The 24,402-nt window shown below is 55.3% G+C and overlaps 9 protein-coding genes across 9 annotated transcripts; 5 read left to right on the top strand and 4 right to left on the bottom strand.

Annotated features, from left to right (window-relative positions):
• Positions 1–692: 692 nt before the first annotated feature.
• On the top strand, positions 693–2,437 carry BU26DRAFT_505630 (carbohydrate-binding module family 18 protein; the record flags this gene model as incomplete). The annotated part of the gene is made up of 5 exons (XM_033826859.1): positions 693–819; positions 867–1,245; positions 1,299–1,561; positions 1,612–1,812; positions 1,860–2,437. The coding sequence occupies 5 exons, from the start codon at positions 693–695 to the stop codon at positions 2,435–2,437; spliced, it is 1,548 nt and encodes a 515-aa protein (XP_033682846.1).
• A 709-nt stretch (positions 2,438–3,146) lies between these two features.
• Positions 3,147–5,309, bottom strand: BU26DRAFT_321708 (uncharacterized protein). The gene is made up of 3 exons (XM_033822072.1): positions 3,483–5,309; positions 3,215–3,434; positions 3,147–3,158 (listed from the first exon to the last, which is right to left on the bottom strand). The coding sequence occupies exons 1-2, from the start codon at positions 5,135–5,137 to the stop codon at positions 3,284–3,286; spliced, it is 1,806 nt and encodes a 601-aa protein (XP_033682845.1). The 5' UTR covers positions 5,138–5,309; the 3' UTR covers positions 3,147–3,158; positions 3,215–3,283.
• A 238-nt stretch (positions 5,310–5,547) lies between these two features.
• BU26DRAFT_505628 (uncharacterized protein) lies at positions 5,548–7,646 on the top strand (the record flags this gene model as incomplete). The annotated part of the gene is made up of 3 exons (XM_033826858.1): positions 5,548–5,961; positions 6,028–7,081; positions 7,276–7,646. The coding sequence occupies 3 exons, from the start codon at positions 5,548–5,550 to the stop codon at positions 7,644–7,646; spliced, it is 1,839 nt and encodes a 612-aa protein (XP_033682844.1).
• Positions 7,647–8,910: 1,264 nt separating this feature from the next.
• On the top strand, positions 8,911–10,057 carry BU26DRAFT_519652 (uncharacterized protein). The gene has a single exon (XM_033829115.1). It carries the CDS (start codon positions 9,094–9,096, stop codon positions 10,048–10,050), a length of 957 nt encoding a protein of 318 aa, XP_033682843.1. The 5' UTR covers positions 8,911–9,093; the 3' UTR covers positions 10,051–10,057.
• A 138-nt stretch (positions 10,058–10,195) lies between these two features.
• Positions 10,196–11,735, bottom strand: BU26DRAFT_457807 (uncharacterized protein). Its single transcript, XM_033824955.1, has 2 exons — positions 11,243–11,735; positions 10,196–11,192 (listed from the first exon to the last, which is right to left on the bottom strand). Exons 1-2 carry the CDS (start codon positions 11,457–11,459, stop codon positions 10,351–10,353), a joined length of 1,059 nt encoding a protein of 352 aa, XP_033682842.1. The 5' UTR covers positions 11,460–11,735; the 3' UTR covers positions 10,196–10,350.
• Positions 11,736–12,213: 478 nt separating this feature from the next.
• On the bottom strand, positions 12,214–14,588 carry BU26DRAFT_321579 (uncharacterized protein). Its single transcript, XM_033822071.1, has 3 exons — positions 14,032–14,588; positions 13,595–13,983; positions 12,214–13,544 (listed from the first exon to the last, which is right to left on the bottom strand). The coding sequence occupies exons 1-3, from the start codon at positions 14,273–14,275 to the stop codon at positions 12,369–12,371; spliced, it is 1,809 nt and encodes a 602-aa protein (XP_033682841.1). The 5' UTR covers positions 14,276–14,588; the 3' UTR covers positions 12,214–12,368.
• A 2,496-nt stretch (positions 14,589–17,084) lies between these two features.
• BU26DRAFT_457799 (uncharacterized protein) lies at positions 17,085–20,944 on the top strand (the record flags this gene model as incomplete). Its single annotated transcript, XM_033824954.1, has 4 exons — positions 17,085–17,420; positions 17,559–19,828; positions 19,878–20,083; positions 20,133–20,944. The coding sequence occupies exons 1-4, from the start codon at positions 17,220–17,222 to the stop codon at positions 20,942–20,944; spliced, it is 3,489 nt and encodes a 1,162-aa protein (XP_033682840.1). The 5' UTR covers positions 17,085–17,219.
• Positions 20,945–21,077: 133 nt separating this feature from the next.
• Positions 21,078–22,042, bottom strand: BU26DRAFT_519648 (COQ7-domain-containing protein). Its single transcript, XM_033829114.1, has one exon. The coding sequence runs from the start codon at positions 21,962–21,964 to the stop codon at positions 21,176–21,178; it is 789 nt and encodes a 262-aa protein (XP_033682839.1). The 5' UTR covers positions 21,965–22,042; the 3' UTR covers positions 21,078–21,175.
• Positions 22,043–22,203: 161 nt separating this feature from the next.
• On the top strand, positions 22,204–24,230 carry BU26DRAFT_519647 (plus-3-domain-containing protein). The gene is made up of 3 exons (XM_033829113.1): positions 22,204–22,410; positions 22,558–23,255; positions 23,305–24,230. The coding sequence occupies exons 1-3, from the start codon at positions 22,331–22,333 to the stop codon at positions 24,024–24,026; spliced, it is 1,500 nt and encodes a 499-aa protein (XP_033682838.1). The 5' UTR covers positions 22,204–22,330; the 3' UTR covers positions 24,027–24,230.
• Positions 24,231–24,402: the final 172 nt, after the last annotated feature.

The raw sequence follows: 24,402 nt of genomic DNA, 5'->3' as shown, positions 1-24,402 counted from the left end.
CGCCATCATTCTATGCCTGGTGCCTTCTGCGATAGAGAGACATCTCTATGCATCAATATGATGCCCAAGTATCGTTACAACTACTATCGGGGCCGCTCCTGCTTTAGAACAGCAAACCCGGTTCGACGACCGTGCACACGATGCACGCAATTCCTAGAGCTGACCCAATATATGAACCTTGAGCTATGATGGGAACCCAGCTTTCTGTATCTCCTGGGTCATGCGTTCGAATGCTTTGTTTGCGCGTCGTCGTCGCGCAGCTAGCCGCGCTTTCTGGTTCGTGAGGAGATCTCGGAAAGAAGCATCCAGCATTGACTTCCCTTGGATTGGTATTCTAGTATACCTCTACCCAGAGGACTTCGATGCTCAGTACTCATCCGAAGCCGCTAGCAGAGCTCCGGCCCGACTCCAGAGAGCACATTTCCCGATTCGTAACTTACACCATGCATGCCAAGAATATGACCGACTGCTTCGGGAGAGTGAGCCATGGCCTCCTCGGAGGCGCATACGGAATTGTCAATAATAAGATATATACAAGTATATAAGTTTCAATGCTGAGCTCCATCTTGCAAGCTTGGCCTCACCTCCAGCCGGGTTTCTTTCACTCTCATTCCACTTGGCTTTCCTTAGCCGTCTCGTCTCTTCTACAAATCTAATTTCTAATACCCGTAGTTCAAAAGTACCTGAATAAAATGGCTGGGTGTCAATTCGGATCCCCAGACCTCGTAACCTCGATATCTGGCACGACAGCAACACCGACCTTCGCTTTCGATGCGGCGAACACGAACTACTTTGGCCTAGTAGGCAGTTTCACATCCAGTACGTGATACCTGGGTATATCGCATACTTGTGCTAACCTTCCTCAGCTAATGGCACTGTCTGTTCATTCCCCACCCGCTCAGTAGCACTTGGAAGAACCTCCACCTACGCCATCACGCCCCTCATTGTGACTACCAGTGGTCTTACAGGGAAGACGACCACATGCTCTGTGCTTGCGCCGCCGTCGATCACTCCTTCTGTTGGCGGCTCGACTACGTATTCCGGGATCGAATGCCCGACCGCCATCGATAACCAGTTCGCCCCTGGAACTTACACGCTCAGATTCAGCCAACCAGTTGTGGTTGGGGCACCGAGTATCTCATCGCGTGTATTTGTTGTCGCTTCGCCAATATTCGTTACTGATAGCGTGGCTGCTACCTTTCTCCAGACCACGACCGCGTCCGCAGCTACGGCGTCTACGTCCACGTGAGTCATTAGTGATCGTGAAGTGGACGGATCCGTTGCTGACATAAGTACAGCGTCACGGAATTCACTTCTACAGCTACCGAGACTGCTTCTTCAGGTGCCTCAACTACAACCATTATTGGCTCAGCAGCAACCACCATAACCGTCAAGGAACTGATTCAAACATGTGCGAACGCGACATCTACCATCGCGTCTCCAACCTCATCATCAGAAAGCGCATCTCCAACAGCCACCCTTCCCGTCTCTCTCAACGGCCAGTGTGGAAATTCCACTGGACAGACCTGCCTAGGCTCGACGTTTGGAAACTGCTGCTCCTGTGTGTTGATGCACTCGCGCTACACTAAAAATATGCTGACAGTATACTAGTGTACGGCTATTGCGGAGCCAGCGACATCTACTGCCTAACCACCGAAGGATGCCAGTCCGAATACGGGACCTGCACCACCCCATCTCCAGTCTCCAGCAGCGCCATGCCCACATCAACTATCCCCGTCTCCCTAGACGGCTCCTGCGGAGGCACCACCGGCTATGTGTGCGCTGGAAGTGGATTCGGAGACTGCTGCTCCCGTACGTTCCCCCGCCCCACCCTTCCTCCACTCTAACAAAAACCCTAGCGTACGGCTGGTGCGGCTCAACCAGAGATCACTGCGGGCCCGGATGCCAGCCGCTCTTCGGAGCCTGCAACGCCACGTCTACGCCGACTGGCAGCGCGCCGCTCCCGTCTTCCACGCTCAAGGTCTCGCTGGACGGTGCGTGCGGCGGGACTACGGGCCAGACGTGCGTAGGCAGCGATTTCGGTACATGCTGCTCGGAGTATGGATACTGCGGCGCCACGGCGGACTATTGCGGCGCGACTTGCCAGCCTGAATTCGGGATTTGCAGCACGGCCGCCGCCAAGCGGGCTGTCGCGAGGCAACAACGGCCGCGTGCGGCTTCCCCCAGAGAAGCTAGGGGCGTGGTGGAACGTGCGATTGGTGGCGCGGGACCGGATTACACGTATCCACCTATTCCGCACACCACGGTCACGGCTGGCGTTACTCAAGTTGTCACTGTGACTCCCTCCGGGGGTGTGAGCACGACTACAGTGTTGGGCGTTTCGACGACGACTGTGGGGGCCGGGGTGGTTACTATCACGGAGGTTGGAGGGACAGCGAGGAGCACAGAGACCGTTACCGCTTCGTTGTGTTCGTGAGGCTGAACGCAGTGCATGTGAGCTGTTGAGGGATATGCGGCTGTACGGATTGGTTCAAGTAGAAGACTACGCATGTGCTCATTATAGACCCGCTAATATTACACTTAATTAATGAGGATCTGTTGCAATCATGTGCTCCCAACTTGCAGCATAGATGACTTTCGGAGAGCTCCATAAGTCTCACCATAGAAACCAGCCGAACACTAATGCCAATTCATGGGATGCCAGATGAGAGATATCCAACTGAGCCATGTCTTGCGCCTTAAGCCGTCCCAGGCTCAAAGGCTGCCACCATGCTGAAAGTCTCCTGAGACCCCTTGAGTATATCCCCATCCTGTGTCGGGGGCCAGCGGACAAAGAACTTCAGATCTCGGTCGACAACTACTATGTCGATAAGGACTGTGACCTCATAGCGTGCCTTGCCTTCGGCGTGGCTTTTAGGCCTCGTTATGGGGATAACACCTTGAAGCTTAGAGAGATCGAATTCAATCTTTCCATGTATGGCAATCTTGCCTGAAGATGATTAGTGGTCTCAGCATAGGCTGCCGTGGGCTAAGGCGAACGTACCCCGGTTCTTCGGGTGCGTTCGTTGATAATAGTCCTCGGTGCACGTCTCAGACACATATAGCACTTCACACGCCCCCCAAGTCTTCTGCCTTGGCTCAAAGCAGTGTGTGGATTTGAACGTATTGCGGTGCTCTCGTTGCAATGGTCCTTGGCCCTATAGTACACACGTCAGCTCGATCCTTGACTTGTATGAGGCGATGTTCAACTTACTACTTATATAACCCAAAGGATAGTGTTCCTAATCTCGAGAATGTTATCGAACCAGCCCTTCTCTTTCTTCTACGAGCACATGTAATGTAGATCGGAGGCCGGATCCCATTCGACATGTCGGAGCACGCCGTAACTCCAGTGGCATATCCTTTCAGGGCCATATCTCTTATCTTGAGCTCGCATGATGGCTCCGGTGGCGACACCAGTTGCTCCCGTGTTCCTGAAGCTAGTCAGCAAGCAAAAATCTTAGCTCTCAAAGATATCTTACGGAGGGGTAGTAATGAGTCGGATGTCCTTTCCATGAGCCGCATTAATCCTCTCGAGGTTGCGCTGCAGGAATCCTTTCAATGCGGGAGAGTCACCAAAGCCTCCGACAAGCACAATCTTATCGACTGTGATATTTTTGTGTACGGCGACCAGAACTTGATCCTCTATGAGCTGTTGAATGATGAGAAGTGAAGGCTCAAATATGCGCCACATGTCCTCAAAGTCCAGAACGAAGGCTCCTTGCTGTAACCTGGGATTAGTCTCGCTAGGCCTCAGGCCACGGATCCGAAACGAGAACTTTTGGGTCCGATTCCCATCCTTGAAGTCTCTCTTGAAGTCGCTCTCAAAATTCGGCATAATCTCCGTGTCGATGATGTTCTGGATGGTCACGCCTTCTTCTGGGTCGCACAGGTAGTGCTCGTCACAAAGGTTGAAGAATGCGGTCTGCCACATTCTTTCGTTAAGGTCGCTGGCTCCGGTTGCTGCTCCGCTTGGATTGCTGAGTTCCGTTTCCAAGCGAAGTGGATATGACCTCGCAACCCTGTACATGCCCAGGTCGGTAGTGCCGCCGCCACAGTCGACGAGTATGAAGGTCTCGCCGCGATTAAGGTCATGGAATCCCGAGTGCAGAGCATGTATTGCGGCAGCTTCTGCTTCATTTACCATGAATAGATTAGGAAGGGACGAGTCCCCCGGAACGCCGAACTCCGCCCGTCTCATGGCGGCTGTGAGACATTTGGCCATGGTCGCATTTGCGTTGACTCCCCAACATATAGGAACTGTGAATGTGACCTCCACAGTACTTCTATCGTTGAAGCCATGATCGGTCTGGAGGACGTCCTTGCAGTGATGGAGGAAGCTGGTTAGAAGGTCACAGATGACGTCCTCATCTTCGCGGATAAAGCCATTCGCTCTGAGCTGCTGTAGAACCTGCTGCAACTCTTTCCTGGACTCTTCTCCTTGTGGCCTCTTGTCAAGAAGTAGCTTTGGCTGGCGTATCCGGTACATAGTTGCGATATCGCGGTGGTGCGCATCGTACTCGGTGAGCTCCAGGAATCTTTGCACCTGGTGCCTAAAGCGGTAGTCTGCGGAGTCTGGCCATTCGAGGGGGGATGGCGTTCCAAACACTCTGGGGGATGCAACCTTGGCAGCCTTGAGCCTTGGGCGGCGGCCTGTACCGGCGTCCTGTCTGCGATTGTCCTCTGGCTCGAGCGGGCCACCTGCGGTCGTCCGCTTCTCGATCTTGCGCTTCAAGTAGCAGCTTTCGGTTGGGACCTGGGCGCCATCGCGATCGAGGCGCTTGTCACCGGGGAAATTCTCCACCATAAGGACAGCGTCTTGCTTCCAGCTCCGCTTGGCAACCGTGATGGAGGAGAGTGTCGTCCCAAAGTCAACGGCAAGACGGAAATCGGGGCTATCGCGTCCGTCAGGAGCAGCACGTCGTCGTGGGGTCCCATGCTGGCGTGTTTGTGTACTCGGCGCCAGGTGGTCAATTTGGCTTGCGCTGGTCTGAGTGGGTTCGCCTCTTGCATTGGGAATGGGGTCGACTGATAGTGATTTCCGAATACGTTTCAGGGACGGCTGTGGTGTCGTGTGGACATGTCGCTGCAGTCTCCGCTTGCGACCAGTGGATGTCGCGCGAAGCAGGCCCGACATGCTGCAGTACGGAAGCTGTGGAGGTCTCCAGGTGAGGAAATGGTGTGTCCGCAGGTTCCTTGTAAAAGAGTGTGAGGCTAGTAAAGCCGGGATATCCGGGGCTGGAGAACTGAAGGCAGTCGGTAAGGCAGTCGGTTTGCCAGCGGCACAAACGGCTTCCAGGCGGTCAGAGGAAGGGCAAGCGGACTGATGCACGCACCCGACGCGTCCAATCAGGCCAGAGGGTGCAGGAGCAATCACGAGCGGTGTTGTCCGTTTGCTGCCAAGGCCGGACCAAGCCGATTCGGAAGTTCCTGCATCACTCACCCGCCCAGGTCTGGTGCCTTCTTATCGGCAAGTTATACCTAGGTATCGCCCTGCGCCCGCAAATCCCACGGAGACACCCACACAAACTCCCCGGATTCGACAGGATGGCGGGAACGAAACATCCCAAGTCTCGCGCTCACAAGGCTACACTTCACTGGGACGATCGCGAGGTCGCCCTCATCTTCAATTGGAGCGATTACTGCCTTCGCAACGGCCTTGGCTACCAAGCCACGATCGAGCAAGAGGTCTTGAAGGTCAAGAGGAAGGACGGGAGCATCAGGGAAGAAGTGACGTACAGGCAAATAAGTGACAAGCTCTGTTACGCTTTGAAGAACAGGCCATCTATTCCTACATTCTTGAAGGAGGGCACGCAATGCCTCGGAAAGCGCCATCTACGCGACCACTGGCTCAGGGAGATGAATACTCAGCGTAGAGAATGGGGCTTCGAGCCTATCGGACAGCTGCGTGCTACGGCTTCGCAAGCGAAAGGAGGTGTTGATGTAGCTAGTTCTGTAGAGGTGAAGAGCATGAGGTGAGGGCGAATCTTTTCACCCTATCCTACGCAGTGGCTGACCTGAGCGCAGGGAATCATCCATCAAGCCGAAGCCGAAGACGCAGAAACGCTACAGGGAGAGAGCAGAGCGACTAGCATCTCTTCAATCGAAGACAAAGCCACAGAGGGAGACCAAGCTGTTGTCGAGAACCGCATCGTCTTAGCGAAACCGAACAGGTCAGCATCCGGCGGCCACCTCGCTATACTTCGAGGAGTGAATGGAAGCCCCCTCTTTACTCGCCGACAAGCTGCAGGCCAACCCCTAAGAGAATCCAATGTGATGGGTTCCCAACGACTGCCGCTTCCATCGAACAGCTTGCAGCATGTTCAAAGGGTGCGTTCGGCATTCGAAGCATCCTCTACGCCCGTCTCGGAAGCCACGTACCCGTCCCCGCTGAGCCCGGATTGCTCGAGAAGTACGGCTAAGGGTATTACCTTCCACGTGCACGTAGACGACGATACGGCGGCTGCCAGCGCGGACAGGAGTACACGCGCAAAGGTCGATTTGCTCTTTGACAGTTTCTGCTGGCTGATGGGGAAAGTGATTGCCCTGCAAGGAGGAGAAACACCGGAGTCAGTGGACAGAATGAAGAGGATCAGGGATACTTTCGTCCAAGAGCCGGGAGGAGCCGAGCTAGGAAGACTGCTCGAAGACCTGATCGCAATGGACGAGCAAAAGAAACGGTACCGGGATCTAGCTCAGAAGCTGGTCGGGCGACAAGATTTCCTCAAAGAGGCGAGCTTTCCCGGCCTTCCATCTCCTGCTCATCTTGACCGAGAGTGGAAGGCCATGCGAAGAGGCATTGTAGATGCTATTGGGTTTGGACCAGACTCATCTGGCCCGTCTCCCTTCAACGTGGGCTATCTAGCGGCACGCATTGACGATCTTGTTGATGGTAAAGTCCAGGAAGTGGAGATCTCGAAGTGGGTAAGAGGCCTGATGGCCCACCTGGATAGCCCGCATAGTGTTCAGCTCCTTTTGAGCTCTCTACTATGCAAATGGGTTTTCCTAACCCCAGAGCCTATGTGTACCGAGCAAGACACCATTAAGACGGTACTCCTCTACAAGCAAATTAGGGACACAGGTATGTAATACGTTACATCACGAAAGTGGACTGACTTACGAAAGAGACAGAGGGAATCGCCACGGCGAAACATCTCGATCTTACGGCGACTCAACTCCTGTTTAAGGACGCCTAGTTTGAGGAGACAGTCCAGAGACGTGTGCAATCCTTGTTCGATCGGCTCCTCGAGGCGTTGCAAAACACGTATCCCTCAGCACCAGGGCTCACCGCCCTCAACGATCCGCAGGAGTGGTTGCAGCGGGCCGTTGAACTTAAAAAGACAGTCATGATCAGCCCGATGGAATACAGGATCCACTTCTATCGCCCGGGAACGCCTTTTGACCCCTCCTGCATGCCGGGGGAAGATGTCGAGGGATTCCCTGTCCATGATGTCCACTGCAGGTCCAAGAGGGTCAAACTTTGCCTCTTCCCAGCTCTTGCGGTCCAGCCGGTGGACCAACCGCTACCAAATGCAGATATTAGAGCGGCACTGGTGAGCCATAAGTGCTTCTTCCCATCTGGTAAAGAGAAAGAAGAATTCAACCCGAACAATACGATATCGAAGGCCGTAGTTCTCGTGGAGTGAGGCGATGAGGCTGAGAGGCGGAATATGGGTCCTGGTGCAGTGAGGATGGGCGAGGGCGGCTGATTATGTTTTGCGGTGACGCTCGGGTCATAGCCTTCATTATAATGGTAGCGATGGATTGGGCTCGGGAGAAGAGGGTTATGCGTCATGGACGACGACGCCTTCGCGCTCTTTCGGTCCTTGGTGGATAGATAGAACCACTGGAATTTGAAATCTCTCAATGGTGGTGCCAAACGCTTTCATCCATGGGGCGGCGCGCCATTGCGTAGTCCGAAGTGGGCAAGGAGAGAATAAGACGTGAAAAGCCCTGGAGTGAGGTCGACCCTGGCGCGGGGTTAAACCCACGCCATCCCGGACAGGCTTAGCGCAGCTCGTGGGGACTCCGTCTTGCGACCTAAAGCAAACGTTCCATTGCACGCACCTGCGAAGGCCTCCAGGGTAGCTGCTACGCACGCCATATATCCAGAGAATTCCCGACCGTGAGAGCCGTCCTGCCCCGATAACTTCTCCAGGGCGGCAGAAGTAGGGGACGACGGATATGGGAGTTGCCCTCGAATCGCAGCAACACTAGGTCCAGCGGAGTCGATGCGGCATGAGAATGGCCGGAATCGCGACGCTAGAGAAGTTTTCTGCGTTGTAAGTCCTGAGCTCTGTGCTTGACTTCGTAAGGCTGTGGACGTGATAAGTGTTGAGAGGGAAGAGGCAAGCTCATCAGCGCCCTTGGGAGCGGACGGGGCAGGCGTGCTATCCTGCATCTGCGCAGTACAGCTCTCATGCCAGCTAGATGGTACTCGACCTGCATTGCGCACTGGCAGCTTCTGATGTTGTTCATGACAGATGATTGGGTTTGTGTCTTGTCGAATCAGACGGGAAAAGGCCAAACTAACACAGCCCCACTTTGCTGCGCCACACAGCCACTAAACCTCAACCACCAAACGAAGCCTTGACCTCATTCCTGCATGAACGCTCTTCGGTGGGCCCCGCAGCTGAGCAAGAGCTCCCGGGAGGCGAAGAAGTTGCTCTAAAGATGCTCCCCGGCAGCAGCTAAGGACAGATCGCAAGAGGACATCCACCCTTCACATTGAACTGAAGCATCGTGATACTCTTTCATGTCTTCGGACGGTAACAAAGAGAGAAGTTGCTAGTCGCGCCTGCCAAGGGAAGGTGGCTTTCGAGGCGATGAAACAGTGTCCTTTGTATTGCCCAGGTACCGTCCCTGAGGGCATTCAAAGGTTTTAACAAATGTCCAATACGTGCGAGTTCGCCGACCGATTCCCTCCGGAGCACACTGCCCTTTGTTTAACTTCAAGCTTGGCATCTCAGCAACCACCACAACCGCGCTCTCAGAACATTACATGCTGGACACCTCGACATTGCCTCCGACTCCCATGCTCTCCTTCCACCTCCCGGCTTGACGTAACAGCTGCTTCCACAACCCTCCCCTACCATGTCCTGCAAACACACCCGCTCTCTCATCCTCTGGTCCCTGAAGCACCTCCGGCCGCTCACCTCCGACTACAAGCCACCATCCAGCCCATCCGGCTGCCTCATTTGCCACGAGTCGTTCAACGCGGCTTCTCACTTCCCCCTCCGCATCACCGACGTACCTGGCTGCCCAGGTCACGTCTTCGGCGCCACATGTCTGCTAGAATGGATCACGGGTCCATGGGCCAAAGCGAACACCTGCCCGCTATGCCGTACCGTCTTGCTCAGCGCCAGCGCCAGCAGGACTAGCGATGTGGACTCCGAGGAAGCGAGCGCAAGGAACGAGTATAGAGCGAGTGTGGATTATGACTTCAGGATCGAGATGATGAGGGACGTAGAGGCGAAGATTCGGAAGAGCGTGGATTTGTTCGAGGACTTGGCTGAGGGATTCTTGGGCGTGCCGGTCGGTAGGGATGAGGGAGGGCATGGAGGAGAGCAGGATGTGAGCGAGCAGAATGCGCACGAGCAAGGAAGCCAGAATAGCGTGGGCCAGCCGACCGAACAGGAACCTGAACATACCAACGAAAGCGACGTCCCACCGCATATCCAATCCCCGACGGCGACCCGCCAGCTCCCTATCAACACCCTCGAAGCTCGGGTCTTCGCCCCAAAATTCCGCGATGCTACGGCACACTGGACACGGGAAGAGCGCAACGAAACTCGCGCACTATACATCTCCAAAGGCCTCTCTAGCGAGATGCTCAACTTCTACGACCGAATGCACTGGCTTGTGGATAGACAGTCTGGGATTCAAGCGCTAAAGGGTGAGGCTGTGAGAGCTGAGAAGCGCAGACATGCGAGCGGTACTGCCGCCCCGGCTGCACCGCTGTCACTGCCGATGTGGCTGCGCGTCATCTTGACGGCTTTATCTGTCATGGTGTATTTCCGGCTGGCAGTGGGGTTGGCGAGAGGGTGCTGAAATGAGCCGATGGGGTCGCTGGGGAGCCAGAGGGTAGGGGTGGCTAGGCAAGAGGCGGAGAGGGAGGGGAATGCTGCATCTCAAAACGGTGATGGCGCTACCTACTAAGCAGACGTAGTGTCGTCTTTTTCGCGGAGCGCCACCTAATTATTTGTTTGATCCTCTGCGGTTGACATGTCTGACCCCTTAAAGCAAACGGGTCTCCTGAGTCAGAAAAGCTGTCCTACAGATAAATTAACTCCTCACTAAACCCTAACTTATCCGCCACGCCACCTACATGCCATGCCAGTATCCACCTCTTCAAAATCCCGAAATAATCCTATGCTTATCCGTAACCTCCGTAACCTCCACCTTCATCCCCAACTCCAGCATCCCGCCCTCTCCCCTTGGCACACACAACATCCCAAAGCAAGGCTTATACTTGATCCCCTCATCCACCCTGCGATACTTCATGAGCGTATCCCACGGCTGCCTCTTATGCTTCTCCGCCGTCTCGGGATCCACATTCGGAACCTGACATCTCGCGCATCTCTGCGTGACATCCGACGTAAAAACATCCTTCCCGGATTTAGACGTGATGCGGATAGTCTTCCAGCGATCCTCGTCCCACGGCTTGTCGCCCTTGACCAGGATGTTGGGCCGGAAGCGGCGCACGTCGATGGACAGGCTCTCGGCGGCTTGGAGGCGTGTGTTGAGTTCGTCGATGCTGGACTCGCAGCCGACGAGGATGGGCATCAGGTCTGGGAAGATGGTTGAGGCGTCTCTGCCGAGGACAGACTTCTTACCGTTCGATACCAAGGCCCGTGGGGAGTCTGAGAAGGGCGACTTGTACACGAGTCTGACTTCCTTGCCGAAGAAGGCGTTGAAGGGGCCGGTCAGGGATGGAGAGTAAGCGTGAGCGGATGTCTCGTGGCCCCAAATGTTGGCGTTTACGACTTCGGTGTTCGCGGAGAGCCACTCCGAGGAGGGATGAGCTGGGATTTCGAAATGCAGTTTCTCGTCTATGGAGTCCGGTGCTGGCGCGGTCACAGCCAGGGTATCAGTTTCTGCGTTGTAGGTGGGCCGGATGAGGGTCATTTTCGATAAGTTGCGGATAGTCAAGAACTCGTAGTTCGGGTACGTAACCCACATCCATTGGCGGTCTAGTATGATCAGTGTGGCGAAGGGCGAGTTGAGTTGACGGAAAACATACCTAGGTCTAAGCCCGTAGGAAGTAGACGTGCGGATCGTACCGTCAGGCCATGACACGACTTGATAGGATGGATGAAAATATTCGTGATCTCGGTTGGCGGGGGAAGTGGGCCGGCTGAGCTTTTCTGTTGGCTGCGGGCTAAGTAAAGATATGTGACGATGGGCAGGAGAAAGACTGTGAGTATTATGGCGCCTTGAGTAGCATTGGACATAGCCATGGTCGCTAAGGTGAGAGCGTCGACGCGAAAGGTTGTTGTTTCTTTGACAAGGATGCCAGGGAGACGTACCAGGAGTCGTGAATTCGATTGTGCGGGTATATGGGTCAATAGTGAGAGCTGGCGGGGCGATTGGTCTTTATCAGTTCATCCGCGTCTCTGTTTGAAAACAGGCGAAGGATCCGTGACTCGGTCCGGTATGGAAGAAATGCGGCCCAGACGGCAGAGTACCTATATAGGAGCAGTGCGACATTTATAAGCGGATGCGAAATCGGCTAGGTGTGATAACGGTGCGGAGAGAAAGGCCTACCTTAGGGCGAACCAGAACAAGATAAAGTCCGCGGGGAAGGCTGCAGGTAACAGCTGCACGTCTGATTGGTTAGCTGCAAGTCGGATCGGGAATCTACTGCAAAGACACAACAGACGCACATAAAGCTCATTGAAGCATTCAATTTCTATAAACACGAACTCATTATATCTCTTGACCACGTACATGAACTGAGGCAGTAGCAGTATGGGAAGTTCCGGGGTATTACGTCCAAACACTACAATAGTAGCTGCTCCACAGTATTGCTCAACAGGGCGCGAGGAAAGAGTTGACATAGCCAAACATCAGTCAATAGCAAAATACATTATGGGTATACCCTACTACAGCCTTTCTCACCAGGCTTGACGTGAAAGAGGGACATGAATAAGAGTAATGGAAATTCTCCGTTGAGGTGACACTGTGCTCGCCCTCGGGTATTACGGCTGCGGTCTTATCCGACAGCCTTTCCACGACGAGGTTCGGAATCACTTTCTCAGTGAGGCTTTCTTTGTTTGTTTGTTTGTTTGTAGGCAAGGAGAGTGGTGTACGGTACCGGAACCTGCCGGCTAGTATCGAGCTCCACCGATGGGGTATTGGTGAAGCTTCTATCCCCAGTTGAGCTCGTCATTCCATCCGATATCCCTATGCGAGACGACAGTATGCTGCGAGATATTACTAGGCCGCCTTCGCATGATCATCCTGGAGAATCGGTTGGTGTGATCATCTTTGGGTGGAGGTGGTGGAGGCTGATCCGAGTGTGTCGCACGGTGGCTTGGACTCGATATGTTGATCAGCTTAGGTACGAATCGCCGCGAGCCTGTGCTACTGGAATGATGCAGACCGAAGTTTGGTGGCATGCTTTGTCTCGGGTACTGCGCGAAGTGGGCATATTGCGACGTTGGGACGGTCACGACCTCTTTCGGTGCCGCGTTGTAGTTTATGTACGAATTCGGTTGCTGGAAGGCGACGAGGTCCGGCGTCGATACGAACCCTGCGTTCGGCCAGCTGGAGTGGAAGCCCTGATTGACCGGTTGCGAGAAGTCTGTCGACATGTGTGCCATGTTGGCGTTGAATCCCCCGAAAGTGCTCATGCCATCATCGGCGGTCATGTTATTCTGTGACATGTCGGTGGTGACGGGCCATGGAGATTGGTGTAACTCTTGATGCATGGTCTGCGGAGTTTCCACTGGATCGAGATCCATCAACGTATTCTCAGGCGGAAGGCCATGTGAGCTCTGGAGGCGCTGCTCACTTCCAAACTCGAACGGTTCCATCTTGCAATCGACAGTCTCGGTTTGCTCCGTGGTCTCTGCTGCCTCAGACGTAGGCTCGGTTGCGGTTTCCGTGGAATCTGCCGACTCAATCTCCGCCAACTCATACGTCTCCTGGACGACCTTGTCGACGTCAAAGACCCGAGTGTCCCACTTTGTCTCCAGCTTGTACCTTAGTCGGTTGCACTTTTTCGATTCCCACGTGAAGCGTGGCCAGCTCTGTTGATCACCGTGCCTTTGCGACAATAGCTTGGCCCAGGATTCCGACACGTCCGGTTGCTTCAATAATCCGAGGATAACGTTGGTGAAGTTCCACTTTGACTTCTTTTCTTCAAAATGCATGGCGATGTGCTCGCATCTCTCTTCCCACGTCGTCAGCAGACAGCCGCAGAAGCCGCAGCCCCAGGCGTCCTTGTCATGCATAACGATCTCATATTTTTTGACGCACGGCGACGCTTTTCGGCTGGTTGGCTGACCACTTTCTCTTGGTTGCTTGCAATTTTCACAGCCCTGCCAATGTTAGCGTTTGTCGCAAAGCGGGATACTGAAAGGCGCTGTACGTGTAGCTTTGTGTGATGCTCTCGGAACCGTTTCCCAGCATGGAATATTTGCTCACAGTCGGGACACCGCCAGGTAAGCCTCTGCTCGTGGAACTCCTCCTCATGCGATTTCCAGTAAGGCTTCGACTTCAAAGCCTTGTCGCAGAATGTGCAAGCGAAGTTCTTCGGTGCCGAAGTTGTAGAGATGGTAGAGAGGCGGGAGGAGGCGGTAGACAGTCGCGACGATGCGGCGCTGTAGTGGGTAAAGGACGAGTCGGTGGATGCGATGGAAGAGCGGGGATCGGAAAGCATGCTGTTCACTCTGCTGGAGGGTACGCTCAAGTACGAGGAGTTTCGGCTTCCGATGGTCGACATGGACGATCTGTCGGCACCGGATAGGCGCATACGATCTAGACTAGCGTGAGCAAACAACGCGCGCGACACCGCAAAACACTGACCTCCATTGCGAGCCGCTTCCAGAAGCAGCAGTATCTGCTTGTCGTCGAGGTGTTTTAAGCCATTGATGTGGTCGATGACTTCGGGCGTGAGCGACCCCTGGCCCGAGAGTCGAGGTGAGGGCGACGCGCTTTCCGTCACGCTACTCAGGGGCGTAGAGCTCTGCAGACTACGACGCGGGCGCTTGAAGCTATTGCTGTGCTGGGGGGTGCTGTACTGGAGGAGTTGAGAATCGTCGGTCTCCATGTTATCCAAAGTCGCGCGCAGAGTCCACTCTCATGCCGGAAATTGCGGATGGGCCAGGGTAGACGGGAGGTGTGATGAAGTCGCTGGGGAGAGATGAGGCAGTCGTGTGCTCAAAATCGAAGTGTTCGAGAAGGTGCGGCGCTTTTGTTAGTTGGGTGGACAGGTGTACGCTTGGATCTCAGGCCGTCAGGAAAGTCATTGATCGTCCAATCTCCCGGGCGGAGCGGATGGCTCTTGTTTTGAGGATAACTCGTTTCATCGGGACGACCATGAAACCCGCTTGGCATGCAAGCTGTCATCCCTGTGCGCAGGGCTGGGTATATTTAGCACGGGGACTCCACGACTAAGCCCTGTGTCTCTGCTGCGCGGGAAAGAGGCAATTACGGCCTCAATGGCCCTCGGGCGCGCTTTCGAGCGCGACAAGCGTGCAGATGCGCGTGCTCGAGGATCGCAGCGGATCGCCGCGACGGCTGCGATGGCGCCGCTGGGCTTCCGATTCTCCAGCGCGCGCCGGGAGCTTTGCTCAGGGGCAGCGCGATGAAACAGCGCTAGGCCGAACATAGACGGCTTTTCTACTCGCCCACCGCGCGGCGACAAGAAACACCATCGTGCACTTTCTCAGCTTCTTCAGCACAGCCCTAAAGAGCCGCATCGAGTTTGTCGTTGCCTGAGCGAGTGTCGCAATCAGCATCTCCAGCCTTCGCTTCATCGTGCCCCAGCGCTGGTGAGGCCGGCTATGCCTCACCTTAACAAACCTTTAATTCTATAATGACCCGCGGGCCATGGCGATTGGCCCGAGACGTGTCTCAGTACCCGTTGCTGTTGCTGGGTGGTTCTGTCTGCGCACCACCTGCGACTTTTGAACAAGGCAATGTTTTGAGCCTGGTGGAAGCGAACTGAGTTGCACAGGACGGTCGCGTTCGCGGAGCCTCGCCGACTGTGAAGAGAACAAAAGAGCCGTGCCACCGATGGAGCTCCTGAATATCCAACGTGTAGCAGGTTGGCTTGGAACCGTAGTCGCGCTGTGGACGCGTAATGGATCGGCATTCCCGTCACGTGCACTCGCGCCGGCGTGCATCTTGCTTTCTGCGCGCTTCTCCACATTCGTCAGCGTCCATAAAGGACGAAATAAAGAAAGGAGTTCTGCATGGCGTCAGATGATCGCTCGCTGGAGATCTGCCAGCTTCGCGCTCGATTTCCTCGCTGGTGCTGTCTCTCCCCTTGGCGAAAGCCCTTCAATCTGGGGTACGAGTGTTTCAACTGCACGTAAGCGGAAGCTGATGCTATTTTCAGGTAACCCGAATGAGTTTGATGGGGAAGAGGCAACGAACTGGAGATGACCGGATCGCTGGGCGCACCCGATCAGCCCGGGCACCTAGCCGTACTGGATACAATCGACTGATGAAAACGAAACACCCGGGTAAAAGAGCCACATACTTTCTGACAATTAGCGCTGAACTGTTGGAATTCGGGGTTGCGCTGCAGTGCACTGTACAGCGAAGGCCAGCCGAGGTCCTGGTACTTTGCCGGCACAGACTACCAGTCGTGGACTTCGGGGATGCTCAACTTTGCCAGCCAAGGAACTCATAAGCTCTTTGACAATCGCAAATTGGTGGCCAGGGAATGATGTCGCATGAACGAGTGCTGATATGTTCGTGACCTAGCAGGGTCCCAAGGTTTCTGGGAAATTACCTTTCATCGGTTGCCGATGGTGATGACATCAGCCTGCTACCAGCGATGGGCGGCGCAGTCTACGGGGCCGAAAGTGAGGCCATTCCTCCCGAAGAGGCCGCAGAACACGAAGGTCGCCTGCATGGAGTGGGCAATTACTTCGACAGCTGAAGAATGCTCGTGGGATGGAGCGTATTTGACAGTATGCCAGCTTCGCTGCCCTGACTGACCAAAGCAATCGTGCCGATAGCAAGGGCTGAAGAAACAAGCCTTGTCTCTGCCTTCCATCCTCTTCTGCCGAGATCTATTGTCAGTAACCGCTTGCCGCTCTTATTCTCGATATTCAACTCCAAGAAGCTTTGGGCTTCCTGAGGTGGATCCGTCCGCGGCCGACCCAATCACTGTGGACTGGTGCTGTGGGGGATTTTGGAATTGGGGGCGCTACCCGTGAATCAGCAGCTTTTGGGACTGAGGTTCGGCGGTGCCATCCGATCCTGGAAGACTCCTGGCGGAGGAGCGCAGTGGAGAGACTTCCACACCGTGAGACATGGCTGGAAGGATTGACCGCTGTTGCATGTTTCAATTGTCGAACCTGACCGTGCCGTTCTCCTGTCTGCCAAGCACTCTGCGGTGCTTAGAGAGCGAGAGTGGGAGCCGAGGGACTGGAGGAATGGAGTGAGGTGAGTCTGACAGTAGAGGAAGTGGCTCGAGGCTGAACGAGCCACAGGTGGCGGGGCGTCGAGCTTGAGCTTGGGCCACTTCACGTCGCGTTTCGCGTACGCGTTGAACTTTCCACTCCAAATGCAATCCCCGCCACGACCATTTACACGCCAATTCTCCAAGAGACACCGCTATTCTTTCCAACGAGCCTCCAGAATGCCTGCTGCAGCCTTCTAACAAGCTCTAAGCTAGTTGAACGTATCTTCTTTACACCGAACTATCCAGCTCCTCGTCCATTTTCACAATGGCACCACGCGAACTATCGCCCATACGCTCCACATTGCTCGAAAACGAAACAGGAACACCCATGGACGTGGACTCCGACTCGAAGATAGAAGCTACGAGAAGCTCCCCTGGAAAGACACGCACAATGCAAACGTCTCCCGCTATGACCGCGCTCTCTAAGCTCGCCGGAAGCGATTCAGAGTCGGGGGATGACGATGCACCCGTCCGGATTCCACGCGGAAAACTCCTGTCACGCCTACAGCCCCATGTCACGGAAGACACGTCGGCGAGCGAGGAAGACGACTATGGCGCGGGCGCGTATGAGCGCATGAAGAAGCGGCTCATGGCGGGCCCAGGCAAGCAAGAACCCGAAAAGGAACAAGCCAAAGGGCACGAGGATCGGCCGAGAGCCGCCCCGACTCCTAGCAGCGAAGACGAAGACGAGGCCCCTGTACGCGCGAACAAAACCTGCCGATTACTGTCTAGAAGAGAAAAGACAGCTTCCCCTCCTAGCTCACCTTTGGTTAGCGTGCGATCTCGGCGATCCTCCCGCGGCCTCTTCGTCTCGCCAGAGAACTCCCCTGTCGCAAAGAAGAACAGACGCGTCGATACGGCCGATGAGGACTCAGACGCCTCCACACAACCTACACATAATACCGACTTGGAGGAGCGAGTTAAGCGCATACGCACCGAAAGGTTGGCAAAGCAGAGGCAGGAACGGGAGACGAAGAAACGCGCAAAGACTACGCGTCGTGTGTCAGACGAGGAGTCAGAAAGCAACTCCGATGGAGAGAACAGCAGGCGGCTAACGCAACAGTCCAAACCTACGCGAAAGGCGGGTAAGAAAGCCATGGAGGCGATGGTCCGCGAGCAAGAGAAGATCCGTCGAGGTATGCAGCTTACACATCAAGCGAAGACGAAAAAGAGGTATGGCGCAAAGGACCTTCTGGCTCGATTCGGATTCAACCAGGGCAACGATATCTCGGAAACGGCAGGGCTTCCAACTCCCGATGGCAGCTCACTACCTCCGTCACCGAATGTCGAAGGCCACCAGACTCACGATACGCCACCTACGAGCCCTCCAGCTTTCGAAGATGTACCCGAGAAAGACGTCGCGGACACAGACATAGAAACCCCCGCGGCAACAACACCTCAGGATCAATGCGCGTCACCACGCCCTGCAAAGATCGACAAGGGCAAAGGCCGAGCCCCAGAGTTCCAACATGTACCACTGAATCCATCACTAGCGCAGTCAAACACGGTTACCGTTCAGAATGCGCGGGTGAAACTCAGGGATCCCGTGGCAGCAGCCATGGTTGAATTGTCTGATTCAGAAGATGACCTGGAAGTCGTCAAGCCTAGGAGCAGATTTCCTGTTTTCGATCGACTTCCGGAGAAGCAGAGGGCGGAAGCACCGGCGTTGCTTCACCTTCGTCGTCTCGCTCATTTGACATCCCCCAGAAAGGACACGTCGAAGGGTCGAAAGTCGATGAATAACGCAGAGCTGCAGCTACTCCTCGCACAGAAGGGCCGCCAGCAAGCGCAAAAGGAGCGCAAAGAGAAGATCGAGGAGCTTAGGCGAAAGGGTATCCACGTCGAAACCGAGGAGGAGCGGGAGCAGCGACAGATGGAGGTCGAAGATATGGTTGCTCAGTTTGAGAAACAGAGGCAAAAAGACCTCAAGCTTGCTAAACTCGAAAGAGAAGAAGCTAAGAAGAATGGAGAGATTGGTGATGGGCTAGTCTCGAGCGACGATTCTGAGGACGAAGATTACGCCGCCAGCGGCGAGGAGAACGCTGCTGAAGGCGAAGAAGTGGACGAGAATGAGGACCAAGCTGAGGTTGAGCTATCTGGATCTGAAGAGGAAGATGAAGAGGAGCTCGAGGATGAAACTGTCGAGGAGTCCAATGGCTTGGTTGACGACATGGCTGACGAAGACGAAGACGAAGACAAGGCTGAAAATGCCCCACTGGAGGAGCAGCTTCGTGATGACGAGGATATAGAGGACGAGGAATATGATGCTCCTGTTCGCAAGGCACCCGCCAAGCGAACCAGGAATGTCGTGGTTGACGAAGAGGATGAGAGCGAGGATGAGTCGCCCAGGCATGGTTCACCCACCGAAGTAGCAACCCAAGACGATGCTATGGCCGCATTTGGCTTCGGCAACCCAGCACCAGCCCTCGGCCTGACACAAGCATTCGCCGGCACGATGGCGAACCTGGAAGAGGCTCGTTCGGCTGAAGAACCCGAACAGGATTCGCTAGATTTCCTGCGCAGTCTTCCAGATACTCAGCCTGGCGCAAGCTTCAGCCAAGGGATGGATTTCCTGGTCCCTAACAGCCAAACACTCGCTTCCCAGCAGGGCTACTCGCAAGAAGGCCCTGTCTCGCAAATCAACCTGGGAATCAGCCAGCTCATTGAGACTTCACCAGCTTTCTCACGCACCCAACTGTCGGATGTTCCAGAACCCACCCAGGATGCTGGGTTCCTCCTCTCTCGCTCGCCTTCTGGTCTTGTTCCACCTCCCTCTACTGTCGAGACTGTCATGCTGCCCATTGCCGAGTCTCCGATTGTGGAGAGGAAGGGGAAGCTTCGTCGAGGACGTAAGGAAACGCCTATCGAGCTGTCTGATGTTGACGAGGATCACTCTGCTTCCGGGTCAGATCCTGAAGTCGAGGAGCAACCTACTAAAGCCAAAGACGTCTTCACCATCATGAAGAAGGCTGCGAAGAAGCAACGAGCGATCGACAATTTCAACAAGAAGACGTCCTGGGCGAAGGATGCCGTTGAAGAGCAGGCCGAAGAGTCCGAAGATGAGTACGCTGGGCTTGGAGGCGCAAGTGATGAAGAGAGCGGAGAAGAGGATGAAGAACTTGCTAAGATGATTGATTCGAATGACATCAAAGTCGATGAACGACAGATCGCTGCATACTTTGCGTAAGTTGGTGCCGTAGGCAAACATGGAGTCCTCGCTAACAATTCGCAGCGAGAAGGCAAAGAAGGATGACGAAAAGAACATTAACCAGCTCTACAAAGATATCATGAGTGGCAACCTGCGGAAAAGAGCTGGCGCGGATGCTTTTGATATCTCCGATGACGAAGACGAGGCCGAGATGCGCCGCCGGAAGAAGCAGGCGCAGTTCCGACAGATGACCAAGGCACTGATTGCTGATGAACGTATCGGCAAGATCGGTAAGCTGACATTCCTCTGCATCTCAATACAATGCTGACAGTCTCGCAGCTGAGGACGCTAAGAAAGCCGCCTTCTTTAAGACGTTTATGGATCATTACGATGACCCTGACTACGACTTCCTCGATGCTCCCGAAGAGATGGCTGCGGAGACCTCACAGTCTCAGTCCGAGGAAAACAAGGAAGGCAGCCAGGACATCTCGATCCCAGACTCCCAGGCCAACGAGGCGACCACCACTACTCCAGCCAACCCTCTGAAGCGCAAATCCACAGACTCTCAAGAGAAAGAGAACCGTCCACCACCTCATCTCCGCCGCACCGCTGCCTCCGACGCTATGACAAGGAAACCCATGTCCTTCGCCGATGTTCAACACTCCGTCTCGGAGCTGCTCGAAGACCCCCGCATCATGGTCCCCGACTCGCAATATATTTCGGATTCAGACGGCGAGGAAGCCCCAGCACCTGCGCCTCTTACTCACAAACAGCCCATCATCGACCGCCTCACCCTCTCCCGCACATCCACATCCTCAGACTCCACCACCGACGCAAGTAACCTCGCTTTCCACTCGCCGTCCGCGGGGCCCCATCAACCCGGCTTCCGCGTCCCCTCCTTGCTTCGCCGCGCGACGAGCAACTTCTCGAACGTAAGCGAGCGGTCGAGCTCAGGGGCTAGCACGCCGGTTGAAGGTGGTGTGAGAAGGGGTGGCACAGGGAGGAGCAATATTCATGCGCAGGCACGAGAGGCGGAGAGAAGGGCGATGGTGGAGAGGGTGGAGAAGAAGAGGAAGGACGCACTGAGGAAGGTGGGGAAGGCGAGGGGGAAGAGGAGCGTGCTGAGTGCGCTAGGTGGTGGGTTTGAGTAGGCGCAGTTCAGGTATCGGCGTTGTCCAGCATACTATGGCGTTCGGTGTCTTGAGAATGTGGGTTCTTGCTTTGGCGCCTGACGGGGCTCCGGTATATGGCAGATTCAGAGCATTTTCATCAATTCATAATTCCATTGACCGAATGTGATCGCGTATAATCTTGATTCGTCTTACATGATGCCATATATACAGCGGTATAGTACAATATGTACAAGTCTCTCTTATCATACACTACACCCTCTCACTAATCCAAATCGCTGTCCGGCAACCGCCTCTTATAACATTCGTCAACAATTCATATGGTCTCGCCTCCTTCGCATGGTTCTCCACCGCATGATCCAGATGCTCCAACTCTTCATCCCTAATCCTCCTCAATTCGCCCACTAGCGTCCCTAGCTCGTCGCCCATACTCTCCCCTCTCTCCTCCAGTTTCTCCGCCCAGTCCAGCAACACCCTAACTTGCTCGTTATAATGCGTCCCGATCTCCGTCTCCACGGCCTCTGTGCACGCCATGGCTGCTTCGCGGCCCATTACCGCTGTTCCCCACCCGAGCACTGTGGCGGCCGCGTGCCAAACTGGGTACATGGCGGTCGGCCGGATGCGGTGTTTCGCGAGGAGCGAGTTGAAGTAGCTAAAGTGCCCGGCTTCTTGGTCGTGCATGTGTTTCATGAGCGGGCGCAGGTGCGGGTGTGAGCGGAGGAGGGGCGGTGTCTGCGCGGTGTAGATGAGGACGGCGGCGAGCTCGCCGGCCTGGTTGACGCGGAGGGCGGAGTCGAGGAAATCGCGCTGGGACCTAGTGAGGGGCTTGATTGGGGTGCCATTGCTGGTGGTTTCGGGAGAGGGAGAGGGCTCGATGGCGGCGGCGGCGGCTGAGGTTTTTGAGGGTGTGCTGTGTATTCGCGCCTTTTGCCGCGATGCACATGCGATGGTACTTGGCGCGAGCAAGTCGCAGACGGGATATCGGAGATTATGAGCGGCGGCGCGGGCCAATGTTCGCGTAGGAAGAAGCACAGTCGACATAACGATTGAATCTATTGTACAGGAAGGAAAGTGAAAGGAATGGCGGAGGGCCTATTGTACCCGGTTGCGGTGACAAAGTCGACCTCGAAAATGGTGGTGTCACGTCACCAGCGGCGAACCGACGGCGGGCGAGGGCACGGTCCGCCTGCCTAGCCCAGTTCGGGCCTAGCGCGAATTTGCGCCCAGCGCGTCTTCTCATAAGCTGCCAGTGCCCGTCCCCCTCTTCCTCCCAACTTTCTGCTCCTCCTCACGTCTTCACCCGCACCCCGACATCGTACGGCCGGCCGCGATTGCGCCTGTAACACCGCCGTTGTTTTCACACCCCGCTTCTCGCGACTTCACCTTTGACGTTCGGCGGCTGTCATAATGTCGGCGGATGATATTGACGACGAGCTCTTCGCCCTCGCTGGCGGGGACGAAGATGCTGACGTTGAGGAAGGCGAAGCGTGAGTGCTCCCTCTTTCACTTCTGCGTCCTTCCCTCATCTTCTACTCGCCTTTGATATATCTCTGGCCCGCTCCGTTCTTGCTTTGCCCGACTTCTCCGTGCCCCTTTCGCTCAACCGCTCGTTACATGCCGTTGACGCCACCCAGTTCATCGGTTGCGGCTTCATCGCCCCACTCCTCTCTTGGCTCCGACGCTATGGACGAGTCCGACTCAGACCGCGAAGAGGACGTTCCGACGAGAGACCCCAGTGTGCCGTACCCGCTCGAGGGCAGGTTCATCGACTCCAGGGACAAGGCAAGGATCATGGCCTTGACACAGCTGGAGCGAGAAGAGATCTTGGGTCAACGAGCAGAAGAGATGAGCAAGGCCAAATTCCAGGCCGACCTAGCCAAGCGCGCGGCCAACATGCTGAAGCGGAAGGCTGACTCCGAGGAGCCCGAGGATTCTCAGCGGAAGAGCAGCCGGCAGAAAGTCAAGGCCAAGACGAATGACCGGTTGGAGGCATACAAGCGCGAGCGCGAGCAGCGTGGTCAGCAGCGACGGCGCCAGGACGACCGTCGCAATGGTCATCGGCGTTCAAGCTCAGGAGATCGGGACGGCGGCTCTGATCTGGATGCGGAGGGCGAGAGCGAAGTGGAGTGGGACGAGGGTGTCAAGCCAGTCGCTCGCGAAGAGCAGCCCGCGACCCTTGTACACTTCGAGTCGGTTCGTGTTAGCCGTGGCTTCTTCTCGCAAGTCTGCTTCTACCCGGGCTTTGACGAGGCTATGACGGGCACTTTCGGACGCATTGGTGTTGGTCAAGATCCTCAACGAAGGACTCTGTACAAGATGGCACAGATCAAGGGTACGCTCCATTGCCTTGATGATTTGGATGTTGGCTAACCCTCTTTTAGGCTTTACCACCGGCAAGCCTTATGTCTTCGAAGGCAAGAACGGCAAGCGTATTGCGACGGATCAGTATGTCATTTGCCAACACGGTACTGTGAAGAAGGAGTACCAGTTCCAGTTCCTGTCCAACCAGCGCTTCACCGACACCGATCTCGAGACCTACAAGCAGTCCCTCGCAGACACCAACACGAAAGTACCAACACAGAGCTTTCTTAAGAAGAAGTTCGAGGACATCAAGAACCTTGAGGAGCGCTTCTGGACCGACGACGATATCAACGCCCGCATCGCCAAAGCCCAGAAGTACGAGCACCTTCTCTCAAATCACGCTTCCGATAACCCCGCCCCCAAGATCCCCACCCAGTCAGAAGCCGCAGCAGCTCGTCTCGCTGAGCTCAACCGCCGGAACCGGAAGCTTGAACAAGAGCGTGTTCGCAAGGCTCTTCTAGAAGAGCGGCACGCCAAACAGCAGGATCGTAGGCGGGCAGAGCAGGAGATGCGTAGGAAGAAGGAGGCTGAAGAGGCAGCTAAGAAAGAGGCCGAGGAGAAAGCCGCCCGGAAGAAGCATCTTGAGGTCGATGCTCTCTTCGATGGAGACTCGTCGAGGGCCACCACACCGCAGCCGCAGAAGAAGAAGACGGAGCGCAAGGGCCTGCCGACCTTCAGGAAGCCGAAGATGGACGATGACATCATTGCCTCTATGGACATTGGTGTCGATATTGACATCTGAGCAAAGCCGCTCACTGACTTCGGACCCCTTCACCGATTATCTTCCGTGACGGCCTTGAAAAGGCCTGGCCCTTGTTTTCCCTCGTCCCTCCTCGTCTGCCTTTTGGGACTTTCGACCCCCACACGACCCCAACGAGAGAGAGCAACCGTTCCATCGGACTTACTTTCGACTCGTGCGAAACATTGGATAGACCCAGTACTTGCATTTGTTCGGCGTTATGGCGGAATCAGGCTGACTCGGGGATCTTTTCGGATTTGGAGACATAAAAGGCGGAACGGTCTTCTTCCACTTTCTCGGCGTACTCATAGTACGAGATTCATCACGGTAGCTTTGCATAGCTAGCTATTCCATTGCTATACCCCACCCCGTTTGCATA

Source organism: Trematosphaeria pertusa, assembly GCF_010094035.1.
Source record: "Trematosphaeria pertusa strain CBS 122368 unplaced genomic scaffold BU26scaffold_8, whole genome shotgun sequence".
Classification (NCBI taxonomy): Eukaryota; Fungi; Ascomycota; class Dothideomycetes; order Pleosporales; family Trematosphaeriaceae; genus Trematosphaeria; species Trematosphaeria pertusa.
The sequence above is the reverse complement of the archived record's forward strand: the minus strand, read 5'-3'. Positions and strand labels throughout refer to the sequence as shown.